The following is a 13,719-nucleotide window of genomic DNA, read 5'->3' on the forward strand; positions in this document are numbered from 1 at the left end:
CAAGAAAACTTAGAATAATATTTCGTATAAAGAAAGTTTCCTCAGTAAAGAGACTCGCTCTTATTGGTAACCATATCATATATGTAATGTTCTGTCCGTGCACTCATGTAATATAAGAGTTTCCACATTATCAGTGAGTTTTTTTTTTTTTTTTATGTAGGAGGGACACCGGCCAAGGGCAACAAAAGTCCAAATAAAAAAAAAAAGAGCCCACTGAGATGCCGGTCCCCGAATACGGTCCAAAGCGGTAGTCAAAAATTGAAGGATAACTGTCTAGAAACCTCCATTTTGAAAGAATTAAAAACATAGGAAGTGGAAATACAGAATGAGGCAAGGTTTTCCAGAGTTTACAAGAAAAGAGGTGAATGATTCAAAATACTGGTTAACTCTTGCATTAGAGAGGTGGACAGAATTAGGGTGAGAGAAAGAAGAAAGTTTTGTGCAGTGAGGCCGAGGGAGGAAAGGAGGCATGCAGTTAGCAAGATCAGAACACTAGTTAGCATGACAATACCTGTAGAAGAAAGCAAGAAATACGACATTGCGGCAATGCGAAAGGCTGAAGACAGTCAGTTTGAGGAGAGTTGATGAGACGAAAAACTTTTGATTCAACCCTGTTTAGAAGAGCGGTATGAGTGGAACCCTCCCCAGACATGTGAAGCATACTCCATGCCAGGCCCCTGTACAGAGTTAGCAGCTGGAAGGGTGAGAAAAACTGGCGGAGGCGTCTCAGAACACTTAACTTCATAGAAGCTGTTTTAGCTAGAGATGAGATGTGAAGTTTCCAGTTCAGATTATAATTAAAGGACAGACCGAGGATGTTCGGTGTAGAAGAGGGGGTAGTTGTCTGGAAGGTTGTGTTGAGTTGATAGATGGAGGAATTGAGTTTTTGAGGCATTGAACAATACTAAGTTTGCTCTGCCCCAATGACATATTTTAGAGAGATCAGAAGTCAGGCGTTCTGTGGCTTCCCTGCATGAACTGTTTTACTTCTTGAAGGATTGGAAGTCTGTGAAAAGACGTGGAAAAGTGCAGGGTGGTATCATCAGCGTAGGAGTGGATAGGGCAAGAAGTTTGGTTTATAAGATTATTAATGAATAATTGGAAGAGAGTGGATAACAGAACAGAGCCTTAAAGAACGCCACAATTAATAGATTTAAAAGAACAGTGACCGTCTACCACACCAGCAATAGAACGGTCAGAAAGAAAACTTGAGATGAAGTTACAGAGAGAATGATAGAAGCCGCAGAAGGTTAATTTAGAAATCAAAGCTTTGTGCCAGACTCTATCAAAAGGTGTTGATATGTCTAAGGCAACAGCAAAAGTTTCACCAAAATTTCTAAAAGGCAATGACCAAGACTCTGTAAGGAAAGTCAGATCACCAGTAGAGCGGCCTTGAAGGAACCCATCCTGGCGATCAGATAGAAGGTTGTGAATTGATATATACCTAGTGAAACTCTTTCAACTCTGTCAACATATACCTTTTTTTCTTTTTTGCTGGAAGTTTGCCTACATTCAGCAAGTTCTTAAAAAGGGTGACCGTTCTAATCTCTCAAACTACCGTCGTATTGCTTTAATTTCCTGCCTCTCTAAAGTTTTTGAATCTATCCTCAACAGGAAGATTCTTAAGCTTTTCTATAAGCACTAGACATGGTTTTATGGCAAAAGTGGATAATATGTTTTTTTTTTTTTTTTTTTTTATCTAGGGTTGATGTTTGCTGAGCCAAGAAAGTGTCGAGCTGGCATTCTATAACTTCTTCAAGTTGAAGAAGTTATACGAAACCTGCTCGAAACTTTCTTAGCTCAGGATGTATGGAGAGAGAGAGAGAGAGAGAGAGAGAGAGAGAGAGAGAGAGAGAGAGAGAGAGAGAGAGAGAGAGAGAGAGCGGAGGGTTGGAGGGAAAGCATTTGACATGGGTGAGGGACTCAAGGAACTACCGGTAACACGTGGAAGGGTGGACCACTCTAGGAGAGCCAGGTGTTCGGCCGTGTTTATCCAGTCACCAAAACAATGTCAAACCACCTCACTGGACATCGCCATCCAATGAGGATAAAATCCATGGCCCGCCAAGATTCGCGTTGAGGTAGGGGCTTTTGTCTATAGCGTTCGAGAATAGTAGTAGTAGTAGTAGTAGTAGTAGTAGTAGTAGTAGTAGTAGTAGTAGTAGTAGTAGTAGTAGTAGTAGTAGTAGCAGTAGTAATAGTAATAGTAGTAGTATTAGTAGTAGTAGTAGTAGTAGTAGTAGTAATAATAGTAATAGTAGTAGTAGTAGTAGTAGTAGTAGTAGTAGTAGTAGTAGTAGTAGTAGTAGTAGTAGTAGTAGTAGTAGTAGTAGTAGTAGTCCAAAGTCATGGATTTTATGTGTGAGGGTATTGAGGCTTCTGTTGTATAGAGCTAAGCCTGATAGCAGACGCCTTATCTAGTAGAGAGTCTGTTTCAGAAGAGTAGTGGAGGGAAGTGTCCAGTGCTGGGTCTTGTGTAAACCCAGGAAGGCACCACAGGAGGGAGTGGACTTGCGAAAGCTCTCTTTGCGTTCATAATAAGGAGGAACAGGTGAAGAAAATTCAGAAGAATAAGACAGTCGCTTGTTCCCTGCCTTCAGGTAAAGTTCTGGTTGTTGGGGACAACCAAGTTAGATTTTTAGATAGGACCTTCTGTGCTAGAGATGGGCGACGCAGGACACGCGTATTTTCCTGGTGCCGGGATGTGGCATGTTAGTGATAAGATAGAGGCGTGCATAGCAAGCGAAGGCACCCACCCTGTTGTGTTTCCACACTGGGGAAAAGGACGTCAACAGTGTGTCCTATTGCGTTGTTTCAAGGTGGCTTTAGCCATCTTGAAACGGCAGTGAATGGACAGTGGGGGGGAATCCCGTAGTGTTTGGGGTCCTGCCGAGGAGGTCTGCAGGTGCCACATGACACTCCATTATACTGAATTATTAGTTGGCAAATCACTACAGAGTCATTAGTTGGGTTTCTGGTGACACCTGGGAGCGTTTCTACGGCGGGACCACCTATACCAGCGGAATGGGGTGCACCTCTCGAGGTGAAGACCAACATGCTGGCTTGATCCATCGACCGTGAGGTTCGTGCCTTGCAGTGTTTTTTTTTTTTTTTTTTTGAGTAAGTAGCCGGGAGAAGGAAAAGAGAATCAGTATCAGGCAGAGGCACCTACAGGGCAGATAAGAATAACAGGGGTAACAGTGGGCAGCAAAGTAAGAGTGAGTTCAAGGTGTATTATACAAATCGCAGGAGCATCAGAAATAAATTTTATCTTTTAAGGGGGATTGCCAAAACAGAAAACTTAGACATCATAGGACTGTTAGAAACATGGGTAGACTTAACAAAGATATTTTTTGCCAGAAATAGAGATAAATGGGTATAACGTTTTAGTATGGATAGGCAAGGGAGAAAAGGCGGCGGATCGGCTTTTTACATCAAGGATAAGATAAAATACAATGTACATAAATAATACTGTCAAAACTTTTTTTTTTTTATCTAAGAGAATCACTGGACAAATTATTAAAAATCTGAAAAAAAAAAAAAATCCCACAGAGGTGCCATTCCCAAAAGAGATGTCAAGTGAGTCATCGAAAATTGAATGGTTAGTGCCTTGAAACCTTCCTCTTGAAACATTTCATGTCATACGAAGGAGGGAATACAGAAAAAGGCAGTTAGTTCCAAAGTTTACCAGACAAAGGGAGGAAAGATTGAGAGTACTGGTTAACTCTTTCATAAGAGAGGTGACCAGAACAGGGATGAGAGAAAGAAAGTCTTCTGCACCAAGGCAACGGGAGGACGGGAGCCATGCAGTTAGCAAGATCAGAAGAGCAGTTAGCGTGAAAATAGCGGTAGAAAATAGCAAAAGATGCACCACTGCGGCGATAATATTAGAAGCTGATGACAGTCAATTCGAGGAAAGAAGTTCATGAGATGAAAAACTTTTGATTCCACCCTTTCTAAAATAGCGGTATGAGTGGAACCCTGCCCCCATACATGTGAAGCATACTCCATACATGGACAGATAAGGCCACTCTACAGAGTTAGCAGCTGGGGGAGTAGGGGTGTGAAAAACTGATGCAGACTACTCAGAATACCTAACTTCACAAAAGCTGCTTTAGCTAGAGAAGAGATGTAAAGTTTCCAGTTTAAATCATAAGTAAAGGACAGACTGAGGATGTTCAATGTAGAAGAAGGGGACAGTGGGGCAGTGATCTGGAAGATTTGTCAAATAGAAAGATGGAGGAATTGAGTTTTTGAGGCATTACTTGTAAAGTCGATGTGGAATGATGTAATGTTAGGTAAGAAGGTAGTCATAGGTGTCATATACAGGCCACCAGATCTAGACAGCGATGCAAGTGTTTCAATAATGTGGGAAATTCTGAATGCAGCAAGAAACAAAAATGTATGTATCATTGGGAATTCTAATTACAGAAATATAGACTGGGATATTTTGATAGGAAACAGAGAGTCAGAAGAGTTTTTAGAGGTCATTCAAGATTGCCTTAAGAAACAACTAAATATCGGACTTACAAAATAAGGTAATATTTTAGATTTGGATTTAACAAACGACGAAAATTTAATCTCTGGAATAGGGGTAGGTGAACATTTAGGGGATTCAGATCACAGAGAAGCTAGGTTTGAGGTCACAAGTCAGGTTAACAAGAATCCAAATCACTCCCTTGCATCTCACTTTGCCAGGGGAAACCACTCAGGTCTGAGGGATTTTCTATGCACGATAAACTGGAATAAGGTAGAGCACTTAAATTCGTTGAGGCAAATTATAAGTAATTAGCACAGAAAATTCACATGGGTCAGGAATATTTTATACCAGACGAAGTACTAAGAAGTAGTAAAATTTAACCAAAATGGATGAAAGCAAGGCTCAGGAGGAAAATAAGTAAAAAAAAAAAGTTTAGCTAGGAGTGTGAAGGAAAATGTTAGAGCTGCCAGAAGAAATTACAAAATTACGATAGGAAATGAAGCAAAAAAATAACCCACATAGATTCTTTCAGTTATAAAATACTAAGAATAGGCAAAAAAAAAAAAATGTCCTTTTAAAGAAATCAAGTGGAGAAACAATAGACAGTGAAGAGGAATTCTGGATATAGTTAAATTTTCTCTAAACATTTTCCAGGGAAGACGCAGTACGGAAAGCGCAGGCAGAATAAGTTTTTTTAGTGGACAGAAGATAGACAAACAGGGATATCGCCAGAAGTACGGACATTATCGTTAAGGACATAGAAAAAAAAAAAAAAAAACGACTAAATCTCCAGGGCCAGATATCTTCCCCAGGGTATTGAAAGAGTGTAATGGTGAGTTTAGCAAAGCCATTGCTGAGTCATTATGGAAATCATTAGGTAAGGAAGAAGTACCTAAGATATGGAGACAGGCAAATGTAGTACCTATTATTAAGAAAGGGATTAGTCACAAAACTGCAATTATCACCCAATTAGTTTAACGTCTGCATTATGCATGACGCTAGAAACCATCAAACCTAGAACATCTAGAAAAAGAAAAAAAAAAAATAGCAAATTTAGGAGAGTCAACATAATTCCTTGTCTTACAAACCTATTAGCGTTTCATAAAAGAGTAATACAAGCGGTGGAGAGCGAAGAAAACTACGATATAATTTATATAGACGTCAGTAAGGCATCCGACACGGTACCCCATAGGAGTATCACATAGAGTACTGACTCACGGTATTGTAGAGAAAACTCTGAGCTACATCAGTGTGTGGCTTAACTGTACGGAAAAGAGGGTGCAAATAAATGGTGTTAGGTTACAGTGATGGGAGGCATTTATTTATTTATTTATTTTTTTTAAGTAGGGAGGGAAACGGCCAAGGGCAAAAAAAAAAAAAAGAAGAGGAAGAAGAAGAAAACAGCACAGAGTCAAAAGCGGTCATCAAAAATTAAAAGATAAATGTCTTGAAACCTCCCTCTTGAAACAATTCAAGTCACAGAAAGCAGGAAATACAGATGCGGGCAGGGAATTCCAGAGTTTATCAGGAAAACGATAAATGACTGAGAATGCTGGTTAACTCGTGCATTAGAGAGGTGGACAAACTAGGAATGAGAGAAAAGAAAGTGTTGTGCAGTGAGGCCGTGGGAAAGGGGAGGCATGCAGTTAGCAAGATCAGAAGAGCAGTTACAATGAAACTAGTGGCAGAAGATAGCAAGATTGCATCGATAAGAGAGAGGCTGAACACAGCCGGTTAGTGGAGTTGATAAGACGAAAAGATTTTCATTCCATCCTATCTTAATGAGCAGTATGAATGGAATCCCCAAACATGTGAGGCATCCGTCCATACACGGACGGATAAGGCCCCTCTATAGAGTTAACAGTTTGGGAGGGTTGAGAAAACTAGCGGAGACGACTCAGACAGCATAGCTTCAAAGAAGCTGTTTTAGCTAGAGATGAGATGTGAAGTTTCCAGTTTAAAGTAAAGGAGAGACCGAGGATGTTCAGCGTAGAAGAGAGGGAACAGAAAAAGACGGAATAGTTATCTGGATGGTATCCCATCAAAAATGGGATGGCACCACCATCAAGAATTGGGTTACGGTGACTGATTTCAAATTTCATCACAATCACTTCATAAGTGTATGTTATATTAACTTCTGTTCACGATTCATAATATCAGTGAACTGATGAAACCTTACTGAAAGATTGATTCGTTGGAGACCCCTGTATCACAGAAAATTCAATCACATACTGAAGGAATCGGTAGGTTAATGGGATTCAACTCCAAGCTGACAATGAATGCTCTAACGGTTTAGGGTTGGAAGTACTTAAGACATAGCCTGTGTCACTCCCCGGGTGAAAGGGGACCCCTTATCAAATTTCATCACAATCAGTTCAATGGTTCTTCCGTGAAAAGCGGACACATCCCACACACAGGCACACAGACAGACAGTGTGCTTTACTATATAAGATTGCATGGTAGTAATAATAGTAGCGGTGGTGATGGAGCTGGCGGTGGAAGCAGTAATAGTTATAGTAATAGTAGTAGTAGTAGTAGTAGTAGTAGTAGTAGTAGTAGTAGTAGTAGTAGTAGTAGTAGTAGTAGTAGTAGTAGCACCGCTAATAACTAATGCTGGCAATGGTGTTGGCGGTAGTAGTAGTAGTAGTAGTAGTAGTAGTAATAGTAGTAGTAGTAGTAGTAGTAGTAGTAGTAGTAGTAGTAGTAGTAGTAGTAGTAGTAGTAGTAGTAGTAGTAGAAGTAGTAGTAGTAGTAGTAGTAGTAGTAGTAGTAGTAGTAGTAGTAGTAGTAGTAGTAGTAGTAGTAGCAGCGGCAGTAGTAATAGCGCTAATAATTTGCTGGAGCTGTAAGAGCAACAAACATTTTGGAGACATATGCTATTGATTTTTACACAGACATATAGTGATTCAGATTAGTACTAAAAATAAAAATATTCCTCGACAACTGTGATCATGACTCTGAGGAAAATGTTTGATGATGACGAATCTGATGATGATGACAATAATAACGTTTCCAAAGTCACTGGAACAGGAGATGACGGAACAAAGCAACAAAATGCTCATGTGAATCGCAAGTCATTCAAGGTTCTTTCATAGTCATCTTACTTTATATTTGTTGTATTGTTACAGTAAGATTTACAGTATAACAGATAATGGTGATAGTTATGACATCCTATATTTGGATTTTAGTAAACCGTTTGACAAGGTACCCCATCAGAAGCTCCTGAGAAAGGTTAGGGCGCACGGGATAGATGGGAAGGTGTTACACTTGATAAAGTCATGGCTAAGCGACAGGTGACAGAGAGTTGTAATAAACGGCTCTAAATATAGGTCTATTAGAATCACTAAAAAGGAGAATAACCAAAAGGATACAGAGGATGAGGAGTATTCCTTACCAAGCGAGACTGAAGCTGTTAAATTTTCATTCTTTAGAGAGACGTATGTTAAGAGGGGACTTGACAAAAGTCTTTAAGTGGTATAAGGGTTATAACAAGTGGGACGTAAGCAAAATTCTTAGGATCAGTAAACAGGATAAAACAAGAAATAACGGGTTCAAGCTTGAAAAATTTAGGGTTAAAAAAAGATAGGAAGGAATTGGTTCTCAAACAGAGCGGTACATGAATGGAACGGACTTAGTAATCAAGCTGTTAGCATTGAGTCATTAGGGAGCTTTAAGAGAAGATTAGACAGATTTATGGATGAGATTGATATATGGAAATAAATAGGTATAGTTCATACAGGGACTGCCACATGTAGGCATGCAAAGGCAAGCAAAGTTTTTGGAGATGTTTTTGGCTAGATACCAGAAGTCACGAGGGGAGTTAGTTCTTGAAAGATTTTGGAACTTTCTACTAATAAAGGAGTTTTTTCCTTCGTTAGTAAAAAGTGTCAAATTTTTCAAGATCTAACTCCCCTCGTGACCTCTTGTACCTAGCCTAAAACATCTCCAATAGCTTTGCTTCTTTATCTTTTCCTCCTTTATTTCAACATAATGGCACCATTGCCATCTCATCTATTTCTAAAGCGGAACCATCCCTCAAACCTTTGGTAAAGACTCTACCTTGGATGATTCAGGGTTTGTTCCTCCCTCTCCTTCACCCTCTGAATACTTCATGCTACCTATTAAAATCATTCGCATTGATGTTTTCCATGCCCTCACAGGCCTAAGCCCTCGGAAGGCTTATGGACCTGATGGACTCCCTCTTACTGTTCTCCGAAACTGTGCCTCCATACATGCACCTCGCCTGGTCAAACTCTTTCAACTCTGTCTATCAACATCTATCTTTTCTTCTTGCTGAAAGTTTGCCTACGTTCAGCCTGTTCCTAAAAAAGGGTGATCGTTGCAAACCCTCAAATTACCATCCTACTGCTTTAATTTTCTGCCTATCTAAATTTTTTTTAATCTATCCTCAACAGGAAGATTCTTAAACATCTATCACTTCTACCTGGTCGCCAGTATGGGTTCCGTCAATGCTGCTCTACTGGTGGTATTCTGGCTTTCCTTACTGAGTCTTGCTCATCCTCTTTTAGAGATTTTGTTGAAACTTTTGTTGTTGCCTTAGACATATCAAAAGATTTTGACATAGTCTGGCACAAAGCTTTGATTTCCAAACTACCCTGCTACAGCTTCTATCCTTCTCTCTATAACTTCATCTCATGTTTTCTTTCCGACCGTTCTATTACTGCTGTGATACACGGTCCCTATTCTCCTCCTAAATCTATTAAAAATGGTACTCCTGTCACCTGCTCTTTACTAATTATTCATCAATGGTCTTTTAAACTAAAATTATTATCCTGTCTACTCCTCCGTTGATGATACCACCTTGCACTTTTCCAAATCTTTGCGTTGACCTCCAACCGTACAGGAGGTAAACAGTTAACGCGGGTAAGTAACAAAACGCCTGACTTCTAATCTCTCTCTAAAATTTCTTATAGGGGCAAAGCAAAATCAATATTGTTCAATGCCTCAAGAACTCAATTTCTCCATGTATCAACTCAACACAACCTTCCAGACAACAATCCCCTCTTCTTCAGTGATACACAACTGTCCCCTTCTTCTACACTGAACATCCTCGGTCTGTCCTTTACTTATGATCTAAGCTGGAAACTTCACATCTTATCTCTAGTTAAAACAGCTTCCTTGAAGTTCGGTGTTCTGAGTCGTCTCCGCCAGCTTCTTTCACCTCCCACCTCTCACTCGGCCCCAGCTTCTATTTCTGAAAAAGGGCCTTTTCCGTCCATGTATGGAGTATGCTTCACAAGAAAGGGGGGTTCCACTCATACCTTTCTTTTAGACAAGGTGGAATCAAAAGCTTTTCGTCTTATCAATTCTTTTCCTCTAAGTGACTGTCTTCCGCTTGTTTCTTATCACTGTAATGTTGCATGATATACTATTTTTTACCGCTATTTTTATGCCAACTGCCCTTCTGGTCTTACTAACTGCATGCCTCCCCTCCTTCCAAGGCCTTGCTGCACAAGACTTTCTTCTTTCTCAATCATTCACTACTTTCTCAGGTAAACTCTAGAAATCCCCTCCTGTGTCTGTATTTTCATTTCCTATCATTTAAACTCTTTCAAGAGGGACGTTTCACGACATTTATCCTGCAATTTTGAGTAACGCTTTCGACTCTGTATGGAGACCGTCATATCAGTGGGCCTTTTTTTTTTTTTTTTTTTCAAATTTTTCTTGCCATTGCCCGGTCCCTCTCCTTCATAAAAAAAAAAAAAAGGTCATTAAGGAATAAAGCCAAAGGATATTGAAGTTTACTATTAGCAGTGTAACAAACTGATGTGCCGAGATTATCCTCAAGTTATATTTACCTTTAGTTACCAAATAGGTTTCTAATAAGGAATGAAAGAATCACCTTATAAAGATAGACTCAAACCACCAAATCTGCATTCACTGGAGAGATGGATACGTGGGTACATCTTCCGTTCAGTGGTGAAACAAGTTTCCTAGAACACAGGAACACGAGATGACGGAACAAGGCAACATCACGGGCTTGTGAATCACACCTAAAGGTTCTTTCATTGTCATTCTGCTTTATATTTGTTATTTTGTTTTAATATTTCGCCTCACCTTGCAGAATAAACAAGGGATGTGAATGCTGCTGTTGTTGTTGCGAAAAGGATGAAGTGAAAATTCCGTTCCCTTTCCCCCGTGATTCTGCCGATCTTAATCGGTAAGTCAAGCCTACATTACGTACTACAAGTCATTCAAATGTTCTTTATAATACTATATACAAGGGTGTGGATGCTGTTGTTGTTGTTGTTGCGAAAAGGATGAAGTGAAACCTACAGTCCCTCCTTCCCGTGATTTTGACGAGGAATGCAACAATCAAAAGTTCAAAGATTATCCTCAAGTTATATTAATTTTTAAGGTAGATTCCATCTGGACTATGCAGTGCGGTTCTGGACACAACATTATAGGAAAGACATAGATTGGATTCCTTAGAAGCAGTACAGAAAAGAATGACTAAGATAATTCAGGATCCGAAAGGGTCGCCTTATAAAACTAGGTTTAAACGACTAAGCCTGCATTCACTGTAGAGGTGGATGCGTGGGGACATCTGTTCAGTGGGTGAAACAATTTTCCCAGAACACGGGTACACGAGATGACGGAACAAGGCAACATCACTGCCTTGTGAATCACACCTAAAAGTCATTAAATGTTCTTTCATTATCATTCTGCTTTATATTTGTTTTGTTTTAATATTTCGCCTCACCTTGCAGAATAAACAAGGGGTGTGGGTGCTGCTGTTCTTGTTGCGAAAAGGATGAAGTGAAACCTCAGATCCCTTTTCCCCGTAATTCTGGCGATCTTAATCGGTAAGTCAAACCTACACTACAATCAGCTCGAGGAAAGAAGTTGATGAGACGAAGAACTTTTGATTCCGTCCTTTCTAATATAGCGGTATGAGTGGAACCCTTCCCCCATACATGTGAAGCATACTCCATACATGGACAGATAAGGCCACTCTACAGAGTTAGCAGCTGGGGGAGAAGGGGTGAGAAAAACTGATGCAGACTACTCAGAACACCTAACTTCATAAAAGCTGGTTTAGCTAAAGAAGAGATGTGAAGTTTCCAGTTTAAATTATAAGTAAAGGACAGACTGAGGATGTTCAATATACAAGAAGGGGACAGTGGGGCAGTGATCTGGAAGATTTGTCGAATAGAAAGATGGAGGAATTGAGTTTTTGAGGCATTACTTGTAAAGTCAATATGGAATGATGTAATGTTAGGTAAGAAGGTAGTCATAGGTGTCATATACAGGCCACCAGATCTAGACAGCGATGTAAGTGTTTCAATAATGTGGGAAATTCTGAATGCAGCAAGAAACAAAAATGTATGTATCATTGGGAATTCTAATTACAGATATATAGACTGGGATATTTTGATAGGAAACAGAGTCAGAAGAATTTCTAGAGGTCATTCAAGATTGCTTTAAGAAACAACTAAATATCGGACTTACAAAATAAGGTAATATTTTAGATTTGGATTTAACAAACGATGAAAATTTAATCTCTGGAATAGGGGTAGGTGAACATTTAGGGGATTCAGATCACAGAGAAGCTAGGTTTGAGGTCACAAGTCAGGTTAACAAGAATCCAAATCACTCCCTTGTATCTCACTTTGCCAGGGGAAACCACTCAGGTCTGAGGGATTTTCTATGCACGATAAACTGGAATAAGGTAGAGCACTTAAATTCGTTGGAGGCAAATTATAAGTAATTAGCACAGAAAATTCACATGGGTCAGGAATATTTTATACCAGACGAAGTACTAAGAAGTAGTAAAATTTAACCAAAATAGATGAAAGCAAGGCTCAGGAGGAAAATAAGTAAAAAAAACAATTTTAGCTAGGAGTGTGAAGGAAAATGTTAGAGCTGCTAGAAGAAATTACAAAATTACGATAGGAAATGAAGCAAAAAAAATAACCCACATAGATTCTTCCAGTTATAAAATACTAAGAATAGGCAAAAAAAAAATGTCCTTTTAAAGAAATCAAGTGGAGAAACAAAAGACAGTGAAGAGGAATTCTGGATATAGTTATATTTTCTCTAAACATTTTCCAGGGAAGACGCAGTACGGAAAGCGCAGGCAGAATAATTTTTTTTTAGTGGACAGAAGATAGACAAACAGGGATATCGCCAGAAGTACGGACATTATCATTAAGGACATAGATAGAAAAAAAAAAAAACGACTAAATCTCCAGGGCCAGATATCTTCCCCAGGGTATTGAAAGAGTGTAATGGTGAGTTTAGCAAAGCCATTGCTGAGTCATTATGGAAATCATTAGGTAAGGAAGAAGTACCTAAGATATGGAGACAGGCAAATGTAGTACCTATTATTAAGAAAGGGATTAGTCAAAGAACAGTAATTATCACCCAATTAGTTTAACTTCTGCATTATGCATGACGCTGGAAACCATCAAACCTAAAACATCTAGAAAAAGAAAAAAAAAAAAAAAACTGGCTAATTTAGAAAAGTCAACATAATTCCTTGTCTTACAAACCTATTAGCGTTTCATAAAAGAGTAATACAAGCGGTGGAGAGCGACGAAAACTACGATATAATTTATGTAGACGTCAGTAAGGCATCCGACACGGTACCCCATAGGAGTATCACATAGAGTACTGACTCACGGTATTGTAGAGAAAACTCTGAGCTACATCAGTGTGTGGCTTAACTCTACGGAAAAGAGGGTGCAAATAAATGGTGTTAGGTTACAGTGGTGGGAAGCATTTATTTATTTATTTATTTTTTTTTTTAAGTAGGGAGGGAAACGGCCAAGGGCAAAAAAAAAAAAAAAAAGAAAGAAAGAAACCAGCGCAGAATCAAAAGCGGTCATCAAAAATTAAAGGATAAATGTCTTGAAACCTTCTTGAAACAACTCAAGTCACAGAAAGCAGGAAATACAGATGCGGGCAGGGAATTCCAGAGTTTATCAGAAAAACGATAAATGACTAAGAATACTGGTTAACTCGTGCATTAGAGAGGTGGACAGACTAGGAATGAGAGAAAAGAAAGTGTTGTGCAGTGAGGCCGTGGGAAAAGGGAAGGCATGCAGTTAGCAAGATCAGAAGAGCAGTTACAATGAAACTAGTGGCAGAAGACAGCAAGAGATGCAACATTGCATCGATAGGAGCGAGGCTGAACACAGCCGGTTAGTGGAATTCATAAGACGAAAAGATTTTCATTCCATCCTATCTTAATGAGCAGTATGAATGGAATCCCC

At 39.3% G+C, this 13,719-nt stretch overlaps 1 protein-coding gene across 2 annotated transcripts in view; it reads left to right on the plus strand.

Moving 5' to 3' along the window:
• Positions 1-13,719, plus strand: part of LOC135114956 (otogelin-like protein) — a 33,401-nt gene that overhangs the window by 836 nt on the left and 18,846 nt on the right. For both annotated transcript variants that reach the window (XM_064031273.1, XM_064031274.1), the window contains exons 3-4: positions 10,566-10,661; positions 11,212-11,307. In XM_064031273.1, the coding sequence (XP_063887343.1) occupies positions 10,566-10,661; positions 11,212-11,307 (192 nt within the window). The remainder of the gene's footprint in view (positions 1-10,565; positions 10,662-11,211; positions 11,308-13,719) is intronic.

This window comes from Scylla paramamosain, chromosome 28 (genome assembly GCF_035594125.1).
Source record: "Scylla paramamosain isolate STU-SP2022 chromosome 28, ASM3559412v1, whole genome shotgun sequence".
Lineage (NCBI taxonomy): Eukaryota > Metazoa > Arthropoda > Malacostraca > Decapoda > Portunidae > Scylla > Scylla paramamosain.